General features: G+C 44.5%; 1 protein-coding gene across 1 annotated transcript in view; it reads right to left on the bottom strand.

Moving 5' to 3' along the window:
* Window positions 1–18089, bottom strand: part of PIP4P2 (phosphatidylinositol-4,5-bisphosphate 4-phosphatase 2) — a 107705-nt gene that overhangs the window by 25414 nt on the left and 64202 nt on the right. Inside the window, exons 3-4 of the mRNA XM_077493007.1 lie at window positions 9710–9816; window positions 877–1000 (exon numbers count right to left, since the gene is read on the bottom strand). Of these exons, the coding sequence (XP_077349133.1) occupies window positions 877–1000; window positions 9710–9816 (231 nt within the window). The remainder of the gene's footprint in view (window positions 1–876; window positions 1001–9709; window positions 9817–18089) is intronic.

The following is an 18089-nucleotide window of genomic DNA, read 5'->3' on the forward strand; positions in this document are numbered from 1 at the left end:
CACACTGCCAGGAACCACCCGCTGGTGGACGTCGGCCCAACGATCACATAATACCATCAACCGGGGAAGGCTCCCCTGGCAGTTCCAGACTGCCAGGAGACACCTGCTGGTGGACCACAGCACTGCACACCAAATGTCAGACAGTATCATCAGTGTGTGGAACCTTTCCTGACAGTGATGTTAGTACAGCAATCTCCTCCGCTGTTCTATTGTGTTCTGGCAGGGGGATGCCCCCCAGAACACTGCAGTCAGTACTCTTGGCCATTGGCTGAGAGAGTGCTGATCAGGAGCCGATCGGCAGACCTTTTTTTGGTCATGCCTCTTCAACAGTTGGACCGGCTGCAGTACACACGGGCCAAAATCGTCAAGTTTCTATTGAACTGGCTGATGATGCCTGGATTCAGCCTGTGTGTAGGGGGCTTCATTGTCTAAACCTGAACTAGTTTCTCAAGAAATGTAACAAACCACATTACTATAAACCATTTACAATATTGATATACAGATAATGAGTATATAAAATACTGTTCTCTTAGCAGAAAACATGACTTTTTTTAAAGATAATCTTCTCATGTCCAGGCTAGTACATACAGGCGGTCCCCCGGGTTACGAACAAGTTAGGGACTGTAGGTTTGTTTTTATGGTGAATATGTTTGTAAGTCGGAACAGTACATTTCTAAGTATAACTCCAGCCTGTGCAGTGATGTGGAATGTTCCGGGAGCTTCTGTACATGTAGTCATGTTATTTGGGGCTCTTGTGGTCATGCAGTACTGCAGTGTGGGATGTATCCGGGACCAGCCACCTCCGTTCCTAAGTAGAAGTTGTTCGTAACTCGGGGACTGCCTGTATCTAGGTAAAATGTAAATCCAAAAACTTACTAGGAAAGTGTTTCCACAGTGGCCACAAACTACTCGGGTACCTTCTGGCTGAACCGGGAGGGCAGGCTGGGCTGGCTGTTCTTCGGGTATCAGCATCACCGGGCCCAGATTAATGATACGTCTGCTATAAAAGATAAGCCAATATTATTACCCAAGAGCTGTAGATTCTAAGAATCTGATTTTTTTTTTTTTTCAGTAGGTTTTTAAGCACAGGTCACTGTTTACATTTGGACAGAAGGAATTATGGAACCCTACGTGTTATGTCCCAGGTCAAATAGAAGATTTCCCAAGTTACTTCGAATTGACATCCACAGCCAAGCCGATTACAGCACAAGATCTTTGAACTGCTTGTTCTGACCACATTGTGGAGTAGTGATTCTGTTGCCCTACATAACTGAGGTTCTGTGTTCCATATGCCTCAGGTTCATAAAGGCATGTCGTTTAAATTCCACTGTTTGCATGGGACTCTTACAAGTTCAACCCAAAAGCTAGGGTAAAAAATATTGTTTGCAACACCACACTGTAAATTATCTTAATTATTCATATTCGCTGCCTGTTACTTTACAAATGACAGTTTTATCCATGCTAGATATTACAGCGCTCTTTTTTCAGCACAGTGACTGACAGTTCTATCCACAGTGCAGTGATCATGTTGTTAACTCTCCCCTCCCTCTCACTTTATCTAGTCACCAAAAAACCTTATACTCTTAATATAAAGGTGTGCTGTGAATAGACAAGGGAAGATCCTGTTGCAAGCAGCACATGGAAGGGCAACACATTTCAAACAAAAACAAAGAAAAAATCCCAGTTCACTTACCAGCCAGCCTGAAACAAACTAAAATCGTCCTGTCTAACAATTTATGTTAAAAACAGGGGTTTAGTTTGCAAATACGCGCAAATGCTGCAGAGGCCACGTCGAGGCACCCCAGTATTATCTGCAGTTCTAACTCTATACATTTTGAAAGCCTCCATAGTAGGAGCACATATATAGTAATAGATAAATTGAGGGCAGGTATGTCTGGAGGGAGCCCACTCCTCAATGGCACAGGGATGCACTGGACACATAGCACAATGGCATCAAAGGCGTCCAGGCAAACCTGCCCTCAGTCTATCCATTATTATATAAGGTATGTGCTCCTACTATGGAGGATCTCAAAATCCATTCACATAATACCTTGTTGTTCATTGAAAACAATACAGGGCTTTTTGTAAATGGACAAGGGGGGAGTGAACAACTTGATCTCCACACTGTTTTTTTCTGTGGACCTAAACTTTAAGTGGTTTCTGTGTACCGTATATCAGCCTTTCTCAACCTTTTCAACACAGAGGAATCCTTGAGATCGTTCTCCAGTCTCGAGGAACCCCTGCTAAAAATTAGAAATCTACAACTCATGATACATTAGTGTGATGGTCAGTGGGAAGAATGGTCCTTACACTTGTGGTCATTGGGACGAAATCCATCCTTACAGATAGCTAAAAAGATCAATGTTATCGGTAGGAACTTATCTGAGAGGCAGAAATGGTCCAATGCTCAAAGAACCCCTAGCAACCTCTGGAGGATCCCTAGGGTTCCACGGAACCCTGGTTGAGAATCAGTGCCGTATATACTCAAGTAGGGATGAGCCGAACAACCCCCCTGTTCGGTTCGCACCAGAACCTGCGAACAGACCTAAACTTCGTGTGAACTTTAGAACCTTATTAAAGTCTATGGGACTCGAACGTTCACAATCTAAAGTGCTCATTTTAAAGGGTAATATGCAAGTTACTGTCCTAAAAAGTGTTTGGGGACCTGGGTCCTGCCCCAGGGGACATGGATCAATGCAAAAAAAGTTTTAAAAACGGCCGTTTTTTCAGGAGCAGTGATTTTAATAATGATTAAAGTGAAACAATAAAAGTGAAATATTCCTTTAAATTTCGTAGCTGGGGGGTATCTATAGTATGCCTGTGAAGGGGCGCATGTTTCTGCTGCTTAGAACTGTCCCTGCACAAAGTGTCATTTGGGCAGGAAAAAAAGTCTTTTAAAATCACTTGCGGCTAAATTGTCGGCTCCCCGTAATACAGAGAACATTCAATGAGTGTTCTCTGTATTAGCCGACAATTCATTCATTCATTGATAAAAATAAAAAAAATAAAAAAAGAAGCGTGGGGCTTCCCCTAAATTCAATTACCAGGCCCTTCAGGTCTGACATGGATATTAAGGGGAACCCCGTGTCAAATTTAAAAAAAAATTGACGTGGGGGTCCCCCTAAATATCCATACTAGACCCTTCAGGTCTGATATGGATATTAAGGGGAACCCCGCATAAAATAAAAAATTGACGTGGGGGTCCCCCTAAAAATCCATACCAGACCCTTTACCTGAGCACGCAACCTGGCAGGCCGCAGGAAAAGAGGGGGGGCGAGAGAGCGCCCCCCCCTCCCTCCTGAACCGTACCAGGCCACATACCCTCAACATTGGGAGGATGCTTTGGGGGGTCTGTGACCCCTCAAAGCACCTTGTCCCCATGTTGATGAGGACAAGGGCCTCATCCTCACAACCCTGGCCGGTGGTTGTGAGGGTCTGCGGGTGGGGGGCTTATCAGAATCTGGAAGCCCCCTTTAACAAGGGGACCCCCAGATCCCGCCCCCCCGTTTGAAATGGTAAGGGGGTACAAAAGTACCCCTACCATTTCACAAAGAAAGTGGCAAAATGGTTAAATAAGACAAACACACTTTTGAAAAATTCCTTTATTAAAAATAAAAAAAATAAAAAAAAAAGATTCCAGCGGTGCTAATCCACTCTTGCTATCCAGCGACGGATCTCCGGGGTCCAGCGATGGATGATCATATCCAGCGACGGGGGATCTCTCAGTCCAGCGCTGTCCATACATCCTTCTTCTGTCTCCACTGCGGAGATCCCAGCGCTGACGTTTCTTATATTAGGAGGGCGGGGCCACTCGTCACCTGACCCCGCCCCCTCTGACGCTGGTGAAGGGAGCCAGGGGTTCCCCAGTGATGTATGGGTGACCCCGCCCCCTCTGATGTAACGGAAACCTGCGTTACATCAGAGGGGGCGGGGTCACCCACACATCACTGGGGAACCCCTGGCTTCCCTCTCCAGCATCAGAGGGGCGGGGTCAGGTGACGGGTGGCCCCGCCCTCCTAATATAAGAAACGTCAGCGCTGGGATCTCCGCAGTGGAGACAGAAGAAGGATGTATGGACAGCGCTGGACTGAGAGATCCCCCGTCGCTGGATATGATCATCCATCGCTGGACCCCGGAGATCCGTCGCTGGATAGCAAGAGTGGATTAGCACCGCTGGAATCTTTTTTTTATTTTTTTTATTTTTAATAAAGGAATTTTTCAAAAGTGTGTTTGTCTTATTTAACCATTTTGACACTTTCTTTGTGAAATGGTAGGGGTACTTTTGTACCCCCTTACCATTTCAAACAGGGGGGGCCGGGATCTGGGGGTCCCCTTGTTAAAGGGGGCTTCCAAATTCTGATAAGCCCCCCCGCCCGCAGACCCTCACAACCACCGGCCAGGGTTGTGAGGATGAGGCCCTTGTCCTCATCAACATGGGGACAAGGTGCTTTGAGGGGTCACAGACCCCCAAAGCATCCTCCCAATGTTAAGGGTATGTGGCCTGGTACAGTTCAGGAGGGAGGGGGGCCACTCTCTCGTCCCCCCCTCTTTTCCTGCGGCCTGCCAGGTTGCGTGCTCGGATAAAGGGTCTGGTATGGATTTTTAGGGGGACCCCCACGTCAATTTTTTTTTTAATTTGACACGGGGTTCCCCTTAATATCCATGTCAGACCTGAAGGGCCTGGTAATTGAATTTAGGGGAACCCCCACGCTTTTTATTTTTTATTTTTTATCAATGAATGAATGAATTGTCGGCTAATACAGAGAACACTCTGAGTGTTCTCTGTATTACGGGGAGCCGACAATTTAGCCGCAAGTGATTTTAAAAGACTTTTTTTCCTGCACAAATGACACTTTGTGCAGGGACAGTTCTAAGCACGGGAAACATGCGCCCCTTCACAGGCATACTATAGATACCCCCCAGCTACGAAATTTAAAGGAATTACACTTTTATTGTTTCACTTTAATCATTATTAAAATCACTGCTCCTGAAATTAAAATTAAAACTTTTTTTTGCATTGATCCATGTCCCCTGGGGCAGGACCCGGGTCCCCAAACACTTTTTAGGACAGTAACCTGCATATTACCCTTTAAAATGAGCACTTTCGATTTCTCCCATAGACTTGTATAGGGTGTTCCGGCTTTTCGAATTTGCTGCGAACAGCCCAAATTGTTCACTGTTCGCTGAACAGGCGAACAGGCAATGTTCGAGTAGAACATGAGTTCGACTCGAACTCGAAGCTCATCCCTATACTCAAGTATAAGTTGAGTTTTTCAGCATAATATTTTTGTGCTGAAAATGCCCCCCTTGGCTTATACTCTGTGTCCATCTGCAGCCTCGTGCGACTGATCTTCCAGCGATATGGCGTTAGTTTAGTCGACGGCCGTGCAGTGTAACAAAGCCCCGCCTCATCCTCGTTCGTGATAGGCGGAACACCGACTCACTGCTGGGAAACCGAGTCAGTGTTCCGTTGCGGACAAGGAGGAGGCGCTTTGGTACACTGCATGGCCGCCGACTAGACTGAATGCATGTCACAACGCCAGGAGATTGTAAGGCTGCAGATGGACACAGCGCCAGAGATCAGGTAGGGAGATTGGGCACAGCGAGGCATGGGCACAGCGAGGCATGGGCACAGCGAGGCATGCGGATGGACACCCTAGGCTTATACTCGAGTCAATACGTTTTCCCAGTTGTGGTAAAATTAGGTGCCTCGGCTTATATTTGGGTCGGCTTATACTCGAGTATATACAGTACAATATCTGTGGTTATAGGCATTTTGTAGTGACTTTAAAAGATTAGAATCTTCACTAAGGAAAGAATGCGACTGGAAAGAAATACTGACTAATGTGCATGGCCGGAGCACACAGTGTATAGGCATGTTTTATGTGCGCTGTACCCAATACTTGTAGTGGTCATGGCAGTGGCACTACGAGGTGATGAAAAGTATTGAGCCTTACCCAAACAAAATTGGGCTAGGAAGCTGTGAATTTCAAGGTGTACTGGCCAATTTGTCTATATTCAATGGTGCAAAAATCAACTACCTATGATTTTAACAGATCTTTCTTTTTCAGGTCCAAAGCGAACATGGCAGCACCTCCAGAAAAATTCAATGTGGAAGAGCATAGAATTAAGTTCCTGTTTCTCCAAGGGGAAGGTGCGAAGCAGATCCATGATAAAATGTCAAACACTTTGGGTTGCAGTGGCTCTTCATATGCAGCAGTTAAAAGTTGGGTTGTCAATTTTAAAAGAGGACAACGCCTCGTCACACACTGCAAGTGAAACAATGGCAAAACTGACCTCCTTAGGCTTTCAAGTGATGCCCCATCCACCCCATTCGTCAGACCTGGTTCCTTCTATCATCTGTTCCCCAATCGCAAAAAACTGCTAAAAAAACAATGATTTGGGAGTGATGTAGAGGCAACTAATGCTGCAAATGAGTGGTTACACCAGCAGTCTAAAGCATTTTATATGCAGGGCCATAAGAAGCTGCAGGACAGATGTCACAAGTGCATGGACTTCCTGCGGAATATGTCGAATAGAGTGGCAGTTACAGCTTGCTAGCTAAAAAAAAAATTCTGTGTAATGCCGCGTACACACGATCGGAATTCTCGTCAGAAAAAGCTCTGATGGTTTTCCCGTCAGAATTCCGACGGAATTCGGCTCAAGCCGTCTTGCCTACACACGGTCACATCAAATTCCGATCATTTATAACGCGGTGACGTACAACACGTACGACATGACTAGAAAAAGGAAGTTCAATAGCCAGTAGCCAATAGCTTCTGTGTCGTAGTTGAATCTGAGCATGCGTGATTTTTGGCGTGTAGGAATTGCATACACACGATCAGAATTACCGATAGAAAGTTTTTCCGTCTGGAAAATTGAGAACATGCTATCAATTTTTGGCTGGCGGAAATTCGGACAGCTAAATTCCGATGGAGCATACACACGGACACATTTTGGCCGGAATTCCGATTGTGCGTACGCGGCATTAGGCTCAATACTTATTGGCAACCCCTCATATTCCCTTGCTTGCGATCTTATTAGTAGGCGATAATACAAACTTTTGTGTCCCCCATCTCTCCTGTGGGTGTAGAGGGGTTGGTGTAGCACATTGTATATTCATTGGTTAATTACTTGACACTCATGTTTGATATGTATTACAGATGTCTTGATTTTTTTTTTATATAGGTTTACAAGCAATGTGAATGCTACTTCTTGAAACTGTATTGTGGGAATGTATGGCTGCTCACGTTTTATTATGTTTTGTTTTTATCCACTTTTTGTTGTTTTTTTGTAAAACTTGAAAAAAAAGTATTCGAGAAAAAAAGGAAAGAATGCCATCAATGATTCTATGCACTCTGTAAAGAATTTTTGAATAGGACAGCACTATGTAATGCAATGAGCTCACTCATTGAGGCTGAAGCGCCTAAAACGAATTAAAGAATTCACACTACGAGCTCAGGTATTTACAGGTGTGCTGTTACACAGTAGTAGGTTTGTAATTGACAACCATCCTTGAATGGATTTGAATGTGCGCTTATGTGTAGCCACCCTTGAACTGGCCAGCTCTTTGATTGCTCTTCAATTCCAGCAAAAATAGAACACAGAGTTTAAATGTTCTACTAAATCACCACACGTGATGGCCAGCTTAAAGTGGTTGTAATAGCAGAAGGTTTTTTTTAATCGTAATGCATTCTATGCGTTGAGCAGCCCCACCCCAGTCCCCCCCCCCCAATACTTACCTGAGCCCCATCTCAATCTTACATTGTTGGCTCCCCATCTCAATCTTACATTGTTGGCTGTCCGGGACTCTCCCTCCTGATTGGCTAAGGCACAGCAGCAGGCAACATTGGCTCCCACTGCTTTCAGTCAAAGTCAGTGAGCCAATGAGGAGAGAGAGAGGGGGCAAGGCCAAGCTATGTCTCTGTGTCTGAATGGACCCACTGAGCAATGGCTTGGCTTGGGTGCCCCCACAGCACACAAGAAGAGGAGGATCTGGGCTGTTCTGTTGCAAAACTACTATACAGAGCAGATAAGTATAACCACTACATAATCACCCTATAGAAGTTTTACTGCTACAGGGCAGCCGCTGTGTGCAGGATCACGTGTATATATATATATTATATACACACACACACACACACACACACACACACACACACACACACGATCCCGCACTTCCAGGTAGCAGGCACAAATGCACGCCACCAGCAGATCACTGGGGATTTTAGGTGCCCTATGCACAGAGTACAGAGTTCAGGGGTGTGCCATGTACAGGGTTTAGGAGTGTGCTATGTACAGAGTACAGGGTTTAGGAGTGTGCTATGTACAGAGTACAGGGTTTAGGAGTGTGCTATGTACAGAGTGCAGGGTTTCAGGGTGCACTATGCACAGAGTACAGCGTTCAGAAATGCATTACGTACAGAAGGCAGAGTTCAGGAGTGCATTACGTACAGAGTGCAGAGTTTAGGAGTACACCATGTACAGTTCAAAGCTCAGGGGTGCGCTGTGTACAGCCCCCCGGCGCTCCGCGTCAGTGGATGTGATTGACAGCAGCGCGAGCCAATGGCTGTGCTGCTTTCCATCCATCCACTCCAGCCAATCAGCGGCCAGGCTGAACGGTGGAAAGGACGTCGGGGGATGAGCGCGGGACTTTCGAGGGGTGAGGTAAGTAAAATGGGGGGGCTGGGGGCGCAGGCACTGTCAGATGTTTTTTCACCTTAATGCATAGAATGCATTAAGGTGAAAAAATATTTACCTTTCCAACCCCTTTAATATTTCAATTAAGAGTGGGAGTACCCTGGTGGTACTTCCTACAGACTTTCCCAAAACATAATATTTCGAATGCTTCATTTGGTACATAAAACACTCATATGCGTCCCCTGCAGATATAAAGAGGCAGAAACGCAGGGGGAAATCTCAGTGTAGGAAGTCTGTGAGAGTTAAAGTAGGCTGGAATGTGAATCAGTCCAGGACATCACACAGTAGGAATATTGCTTTGGGATCAACTAACATTTTCTATTTCAATGGAATTTCTAGACAGGTATGATAGGAAATGCAGATCACAGATGGCAGAAAATCAGGCTAACCCTCCACAGACTGCATCTGCCACATACATTCCTATAATGAAACTAGGCAGCACAATATCTGAAGAGGTTTTCTCTCAATTTTATCATGAAGAAAATCCAATAGTCTCAGCAGGCTGTACACAGCAAGTTAACCACTATTCATTGTCAGAATAGTTCTGTCCCAAAGACTGCAAGCAGCCTATATGCAAATGTATGGATTCATTTTTAAAAGATTTGTGCACTTAGTGAGGTATAATCTGTAAATAAAACATTTTAATACTTAAAAGGGGTTGTAAAGCTTTGTTTTTTAGTTTCCAAATAGGTTCCTTCGATTTCCCTTCTAAAGGTTTTTTTCTTTGTCTGAATTTCTAACTTCCCGTTTCTCCTTAGTAAACTAACTTCACACCATCAGCCGAGCGGTGTTTAGTCAGCCAGAACAGCTTACTGAGGAGGAACAGGAAGTGAGAAATTCAGACAAAGAAAACAAAGCAAAAAAAACATTTAGAAGGGAAATCGAAGGAAAAGGTAAGTGAACCAACAATGCACTAGCTTAAAGGAACCTATTTAGAAAATAAAAAAACAAACCTTTACAACCCCTTTATTAAATATTCTTTTTTTATTTTTTGAGGCCTAGTACGTACCAGTTAGGTCGCGGACATCCTATTCGCCGTGATGTATCTTTGCAGATAAGGAGGCAGTTGCAAGGACACCTGACATACTTCTTCCCTGATGGAGGGGTCTTGATTGGCTGAAAGGAGACCACATTTTGTATGAATTAAACAAAGTACAAGGCTTAGTAAGCACTTGAAGCAAAGGTAAACCCAGATTAAAAAGAAAAAAAAAAAATGGAAGAAAGAAAGAAAGAAATGTTTCTAACCCCCTTCTTCAAAACTATTTTGAGCTTCTCATACCTGAAAACCAGTGTAAAAGTAGTGGGTACTTTACCTTTCCATTCATTCCACTGGGTCTTGTAGTGCTGGTCTCTGGGGGGAGGTTATCCAGCAGTGACATGTTCAACTCCTCTGGGGCTTCACCTCCAACCATTCCATGATGCCTGTGAGCTCTTGCAATGATGCAAGGTAATGGTATTTGTGCTTGCCATAAGCTCACAATCAGCTCAGAATGCATTTTGATGAAATTCATTGAGTCCAGAGAGCTACAGGAGGGAGACGACATTGGGGGGGGGGGGGGGGGGATTTACTAAAACCAGAGAGATTGCAAAATCGAGTGCAGCTCTGCATGGCAACCAATCAGCTTGTTCAATTAAAGTTGTTGTAAAGGCTCAAGGTTTATTTTACCTTAGCAGCAGCCCCCCCCCCCCCCCCCGAATACTTACCTGAGCCCAATCTTCCTACAGCAATGTGCATGAGAGCCTCAGCTCTCCGAGACTCTCCCTCCTCATTGGCTGAGCCATTGGCTCCTGCTCCTGTCAATTGCAGCCATTGAGCCAATGAGGAGAGAGACTGTGTGCGAATGGACACGCAGAGCTGCAGCTCATGATGAGCCTGCTTGGGTGCCCCCATTGCAAGCTGTTTGCTCTGAGGGCACTTGGCAAGAGTGAGGTGCTAATTGGTGGAGTACATCATAGGACACCGAGTCTCAAGTAATTACTTGGTGGGTTATGGGCCTACCTTTAGGTGTTGCCCCCTCCTCCTTCCAGGGGCACTCAGTTTTTGTAGCCAAGCAATATAAGCAATATACTCTCACCCCATAAAACAGAGGGGTGGGAGCTCTGTGTCCTAAGATGTACTCCAAGAAAAGGATTTTACAGGTAAGCTGTTTTAAAAATCCTATTTTCTTTATCGTACATCATAGGACACAGAGTCTCAAGTAATTACTTGGTGGGATGTCCCATAGCAATGCTACTTGAGGGGAGGGAGACACAACCCGTAGGGTAACCCCCAGACCTGAGGACTTATACTGCTGCCTGCAGCACACTGATCCCAAAAGCGATATCCTCATTCCATCTTACATCCACTTGATAACATTTTGCAAATGTATGTACTGAAGACCAAGTCTCGGTCTTGCAGATCTGAGACCTGGAGGCCTGGTGACGCACTGCCCAAGAAGCACCAACCGCTCTGGTAGAATGCGCCTTAACTTCAAAAAGGGGGAATCTTTTCCTTTAAATCATAAGTTTGAATTATAACTTGCCGAATCCACTTTGAGGCAGTGGATTTCGACGCTGCCTGTCCCTTCTTAGGACCCTCTGGCAGAATAAATAAGACATCAGTCTTACGAATCTGAGCAGTTTTCTTTAAATAAATTTTCACTGCTCTCGCTACATCAAGACAATATAGTGACCTTTCTTCCCTGGAACAAGGTCTTGGGAAAAACCCCGACAGGACAATAGCTTCATGCAGATGAAAGCCTGAAACCACTTTTGGCAAAAAACCTGGACGAGGGCGTAACACCACTCTGTCCTCATGAATAATCAAATATGGCTCCTTACAAGAAAGAGCAGCTAATTCTGAAACCCTCCTTGCTGAGGATATAGCAAAAAAAAATATCAGCTTCCTAGTCAGAAGGACTAAGGGAACATGCTGTAATGGTGCGAATGGCTGTTTTTGTAACACTGACAAAACTAAATTTAAATCCCAAGGGCTTAAGAGGGATTTAACTGGCGGATTAATCCGCAGCACTCCTTGCATGAAACCCTGGACTAAAGAATGCATAGCAAGCAGTCTTTGAAATAAAAATTGATAAGGCTGAGACTTGGCCCTTAATAGTACTTAGGGCCAACTTCATCTCTACGCTTAATTGTAGAAAGGTAAGAATTCTGCCTATGATATATCTCCAAGGGTACCAACCCTTGGATTCACACCAGGAAACATAAGCTTTCCAGGCTCTATAATATATAGCTCTAGAAGCTGGCTTCCTAGCATTAATCAAAGTAGAGATAACTGACCTGGAAAGCTTACGTTTATTCAGAATGTGGGTCTCAATAGCCAAGCCGTTAAATTTAGCGTTTGTAAAGTAGGATGGAATATTGGCCCCTGAGATAGCAGGTCTGGCCTTAGTGGGAAGAGCCCTGGACCCTCCACTGCCATCTTTACGATCTCTGCATACCATGACCTTCTGGGCCATGCTGGTGCTACCAGTATTACCGACTTTCTTTCCAGCTTGATCCTGCAAAGAACTTGACGTAGCAACTGAATCGGGGAAAAATATATATAAAAAAAAAAAATACAAAATAAAAACTGATCCCACGGGGTCACCAACGCATCTGTTCCGTATGCGAGTGGGTCCCCTGTCCTGGACGCAAAGTTGACTAGCTTCATGTTGAATCTGGACACTAGAAGGTCTACGTCCGGAGTCCCCTATCTTTGGCAAACAGCCCGAAACACATTAGGGTCAAGAGATCATTCTCCCAGGAATAACTGCCGGCGACTTAGATAGTCCGCCTGCCAATTCTCTACTCCCGGAATGAAAACTGCTGATAGGCATGGGACATTCTCTTCTGCCCAAGTTAGAATCTGGTTCACCTCTCTTTGAGCTGAGAGACTCTTGGTGACCCCTTGGTGATTGATATATGCCACAGCTGTGGCATTGTTGGATTGTTGGATTGCGCGGAGCAGCATCCGACCGGTCAGGTGCTTTGTTCTCAGTGTGAGAACAAAGTTACTTCCAGCGGGCTACAAAAAGATGGCCACCATAAGGACTAATCCCCTTGTGTTCAGTGGAAAGGGGAGGCCCCTCCCCTTTGCACTGAACATATGGAGAAAGCCAGGAAATAGCACAGACGCGGCATAAAGGAGTGCTGTGCTGCTTGGGACACAGATGAAAAGAGGACCCTGCTGTTCCACTGGGGACACGGATGTAAGGACAGACCCCGCTGACAGGGACACAGATGTAAGGAGGGACCCGCTGACGGGGACAGAGATGTAAGGAGGGACCCGGCTGATGGGGACACAGGATGGCATCTGGTAGCAGGCGACCTGGCAGGTGACACACTCAGGGCTCCCACTGATTCTGCATCATGGCGAGTTGAATGATTTCATTTTATATTACAATGCAATAATAGAAATATTGCGTTTCAATCACCCTAACACCATAACAACCATGTTGCCGGGATGATTGAAGTGCTAACACCAGGTGTTTGCAGTATCTTTATCTGTTGATTGTTAAACTTTCTAGAATACACATATTTCTATTGTTGTGTAGGATCTGGGCCTGCCGTCTCTTCCTCCCTCCCTCTCCCTTGTTCATCTCAGACGCTAACCACACCACCTTAAAGCAACGCCCACTATTTTGCTGAAACCACACCCATTTTCACCAAGCGGGAGGGTTCAAAAAGGAAGGGCGGGGTCTGGTGCCCCCCCATCCTAAAAACTTCACCAGCCACCACTGGTTTACGATGTGGCTCTTTAACGAAGGGATGTGTTGGATTTTATCCCCTGCTTGACGACACACACATTTTGACCCCTTTCACACCGGAGGCCTTTTTTCACCCCTGCATAGTGCCTGAAAAAAGCCTCAGCTGCAAACCCAGTGTGAAAGCCCGAGTGCTTTCACACTGGGGCGCTGCACTGGCAGGGCGTCACAAAATCCTGCCAGCAGCTTCTTTGCAGCGCTGTAGGAACGATGAATACACCGCTACCACCCTCTCCCATTGAAAACAATGAGGCAGTGCTGCTATATCACGGATTTAACCCCTTTTTTCGGCTGCTAGCAGGTGGTTAAAACCGCCCCGCTAGTGGCCAAATGGCTCCGCTAAAACTATGGTACAGCAACGCCAAAATAGTGCCGATTTACCGCTGACGCCCAGTGTGAACGGGGTCTTACATATTTTTTCAAATAGATTTTTTTTTCATGGATGTCCATGCTTAAAAGGAGGCTATTATATTGGATTTTAAACATGCACTTTTATCTAGTGCACTGGTTTAGATTGCACTCTGGGTAATCTCTTTTGGTAAATAAACTTTTAAAGGGTTTGTCATATTACACCAAAAGTGTCTTTATTTCTTATATCCCTTGCTGAATGAGGCCAATATTGTGGAATGGAGAGAGACCTGTTCCTCCGAGTCCTTGGAAGATTGCTGCAGTGTTATAGCCCAGTGTTCTGGGAAAGCAATGTCTGACCTTATCATTGTAAGAGTCTATTTGTGAAGAGACAGCTTGAACAGGTGGTAGAACAGTGGCGGAGAACACTTTTTTTTTTGCACATGCATCTATATTGAAGCATGCATGTTCAATGTACTTGTATCATCGAAGTTGGCACATATTGTTGGACTTTTTATGATTTGCTAATTATTTATTACAGAGTATATTACATTAGGTGTTTGCATGTATATTTTTATTCACCTTTATGAATTAAGAATTGTGTGTTTGTTTACCTATTTATTTTGTATACAGCAGGTAAAATAAGTATTGAACATGTCACCATATTTCTAGGTAAATATGTTTCTAAAGGGCGCTATTGACAATGAAGTTTCACCACATGTCGGTAACACATGCAATCCATACATACAAAGGAACCAAAAAAAATAGGTTCAGAAATGAAGCTATGTGTAATAAAATGGAATGACACGGGGAAAAAGTATTGAACACGCTAACTGAAATGTATTTAATACTTTGTACAAAATCCTTTGTTGGTAATGACAGCTTCAAGATGTATGGAGCAACTAGTTGCATGCATTGCTCAGGTGCGATTTTGGCCCATTCTTCAACACAGTTTTCAAATCTTGAAGGATCCATGGGCCTCTTATATGAACACTGATATTTAGTTCTTTCTATAGATATTCTATTGGATTCAAGTCAGGCTATTTTCTTTCTTTAAAACCATTTAAGAGTTTCCTTGGCTTTGTGTTTGGGATCATTGCCTTGCTGAAATGTCCGCCCTCATCTCATCTTCATCATCCTGGGTAGATGGCAGCAGATTTTTATCAAGAATGTCTTGATCCATTTTTCCAATGACATGAAGTTTGCCAGTACCCTATGCCGCAAAAAACAGCCCCACACCATGATGTTCCCACCTCCAAACTTCACTTTTGGTATGTGGGTGTTTTGGGGTGATGTGTGCAGTGCCATTTGACCTCCAAACATGGTGTCTATCATTTCATCCAAAGAGTTAAATTTTGGTCTCATCTGACCAGACTATATTCTCCCAGTATTTCGCAGGCATCTGAAATGTTTTGCAGCAAACTTTAAAACGAGCTTCAACATGCTTTTTCTTTAACAATGGAGTATTCCTAGCTTGTGCATACAGGCCATGGCGGTTGAGTGCATTACTAAATTTTTTCTTTGAAACAATTGTATCTGCTAATTCCAGGTCTTTCTGAAGCGTTTCACAAGTGGTCCTTGGCTCTTGGACAGTGCTTCTGATAATTCTTTTCACTCCTCTGTCAGAAATCTTGCGTGGAGCAACTGGTCATGGTTGGTATATGGAAAAAATCATGTTCTTTCAACTTCCGGATTATGGCCCCAACAGTGCTCACTGGAATATTCAGAAGTTTACAAATCCTTCTGTAACCAATGCCATCAGTATGTTTTGTAACAAATAAGGTTACGAAGGTCATGAGAGAGTTCTTTGCATTTACCCATCATGAGATGTTTCTTGTGTGACATCTTGGTAATGAGACACCTTTTTATAGGCCATCAGTTGAGACTGAACCAGCTGATACTAATTTGCACTGACAAGGGGCAGGATTGCTTTCCAATTACTGATGGATTTCAGCTGGTGTCTTGGCTTTCCATTACTTTTTGCACCTCCCTTTCTTCATGCTCTCAATACTTTTTCCCTGTGTCATTCAATTTTGTTACGCATAACTTAATTTCTGAACTTGTTTTGGTTTCTTTGTATGTATGGATTGCATGGGTTGTTACCGACGTTGTGAAAATTTCATGTCAATAGATTTAACAAAAAAAATGGTGACGTGTTCAATACATATTTAACTCGATGTATATGGTATCAAATTGAGTTTGGCGCAGTGATTTCTGTTTTTTTTTCCCCCAATGTAGTGGGAGTTTAGTTTGTCTTTGGGTAGATTTTCCTTCACTTCCTATGAGAGGAAATGTATTCTAAGTGAGGGAATCCTGGGGTGTCACCAGAACTAGTGTCCCCATTGGAAAATTACTATATTACTCTTCTGGTGTCAATCCAAAATTTAGAATTTTCTTTCACTTCCATGATAATGGTAAACATGTCAAACAGAGGGTCAATCTTTCTAACAGGGGTACAGACAGAAATAAAAACCTGACAGGTGTTTTAATCCCTCGTCACTCTATCCAAAGCTAAAAAAAAAAAAAGTTATACTTTTAATATTGACTGTGCCATTTTAAAATTATAAGCCAAACTGTGCTGGAAGCCGCCTAAATACAATGGAGAGTCCTCTATTCACACAGTTAGGATGGATTGGAGAATCAAGCAGCTTTCAGTTTCTTGTGGGCTAAATAAAAGAAATTAGAGCCGTCTATTCTGCATCTTAGATGTAATCTTTCAAAATGATGCAGATCGCTTCTTCAACCCTGAAGAAGGGATTCGAGTCATCCCAAAAGCTTGCATTGTTAATGCGCTAGCCAACAATGGGCATTGCCTAAACTCCAAACTTTCTGCACTGATTGATGGCTAACACTGTTCAATACTACAGCAAGTCAGAGAAATCCTATCTAATTTCTAGGCTGCACTTTGAGATTTTCAAAAATTCACACTTCAGTAAAAATGGTTTGCACTGTCTGAATGTTTACTGAATTGATAATATAGAAGGCCCCTTTCACACGGGTAAATGGATCAGGTCAGCCTGTCAGTTTTTCAGGCAGACCTGATCGGAAAGGCCCATGTAAAAACGGACTTGTGTTCCTTTATACCCGCCTACCTTCGAGTCTGATCCGTTTAAAAAAAATGTAAGGGGATTTGTTCTCTTCTGTTTAGGCCAGGGGGTCAGCAACCCGTTGAACGCGGGCTACCTGTCGACCGAGGGTAGGTGACTGGTAGACCAGGAACAGGTCTAAGCCACCGACCTCCACATTCTACTGCTAGATGCCTGTCCTCTCTCCGCTCCCAGCCTCCCTGCCACGTCTTCTCTCTCCCACCCCTCCAACCTCCTCTGCCACTGTCATCAGTGAACAGCTGAGAACGAGAGGCAGCACAGCTCGGATGGAGGGGCTGGCCAAATTAACTTTTCTAGTTAACCCACAGGTGATGGTGGTGCGTGTGTCCTATTAGCAAGGCCACCCCCATAGTAGTGTCCTCTACCACCTTTCAAAACACCCCCCCCCCCCCCCATCACTGCATTCTGAGCACTCCTGAACCCTGCATTCTGAGTGCAATGCACTCCTGAACCCTGCATTCTGAGCGCGATGCACTCCTGAACCCTGCATTCTGAGCGCAATGCACTCCTGAACCCTGCATTCTGAGCGCGATGCACTCCTGAACCCTGCACTCTCTCGTAATACTTTTTTTTTTATGTCCACTATGTTTGTGATCTACATTTGGCTTTAACAATGCATCATCGCCCGCAGTAGATCACAAAAGCAGTGCATTTTGAATATGGTGCCGAAAATACACATGGAACATGCCTTTCTGACATCGTGTCCTGGTGCGAACCGGCTCTAACAGGACACTGTCACTGGTGATCTTTGACTTCATCAGTGTTGTTCAAGTAGATCTCCATCTCTCTAAGGTTGCCTACCCCTGGTTTAGACAGATCGGATCAGAGGGAAGTCGGCTGTAAACAGACAGCAGAGTTCATTTACTCCTGGCTGCCCATAGAGCTCCGTTTGTGTCTGCTCAACAGAAACTGAGCAGACATGGATGTGTCATCTGCCCCGCTCTGCTCCAATCAGCAGGGCATCTATAAGCCGATCCCCTATTGATTGGAACAGACGGGACTACGTTCACTCTAGTAGCCAATAGCTTTGGTGTAGGAATTTGATCTGAGCATGCATGGCACTTTGTCCGATCGGAATTCTCTACACATGATCGGAGTATGTCCGATCGGAGCATTTTGTGGGAAAATATTTCCGGCAAGTTGGAAAATTTGGTCCTAAGGATATTCTGACGCAAACAGTCCGATGCAGGTC

The sequence above is a fragment of the Lithobates pipiens genome, unplaced genomic scaffold (genome assembly GCF_037356315.1).
Source record: "Lithobates pipiens isolate NorthernLeopardFrog02 unplaced genomic scaffold, aLitPip1_a1.2 Scaffold_19, whole genome shotgun sequence".
In the NCBI taxonomy this organism is placed as follows: Eukaryota; Metazoa; Chordata; class Amphibia; order Anura; family Ranidae; genus Lithobates; species Lithobates pipiens.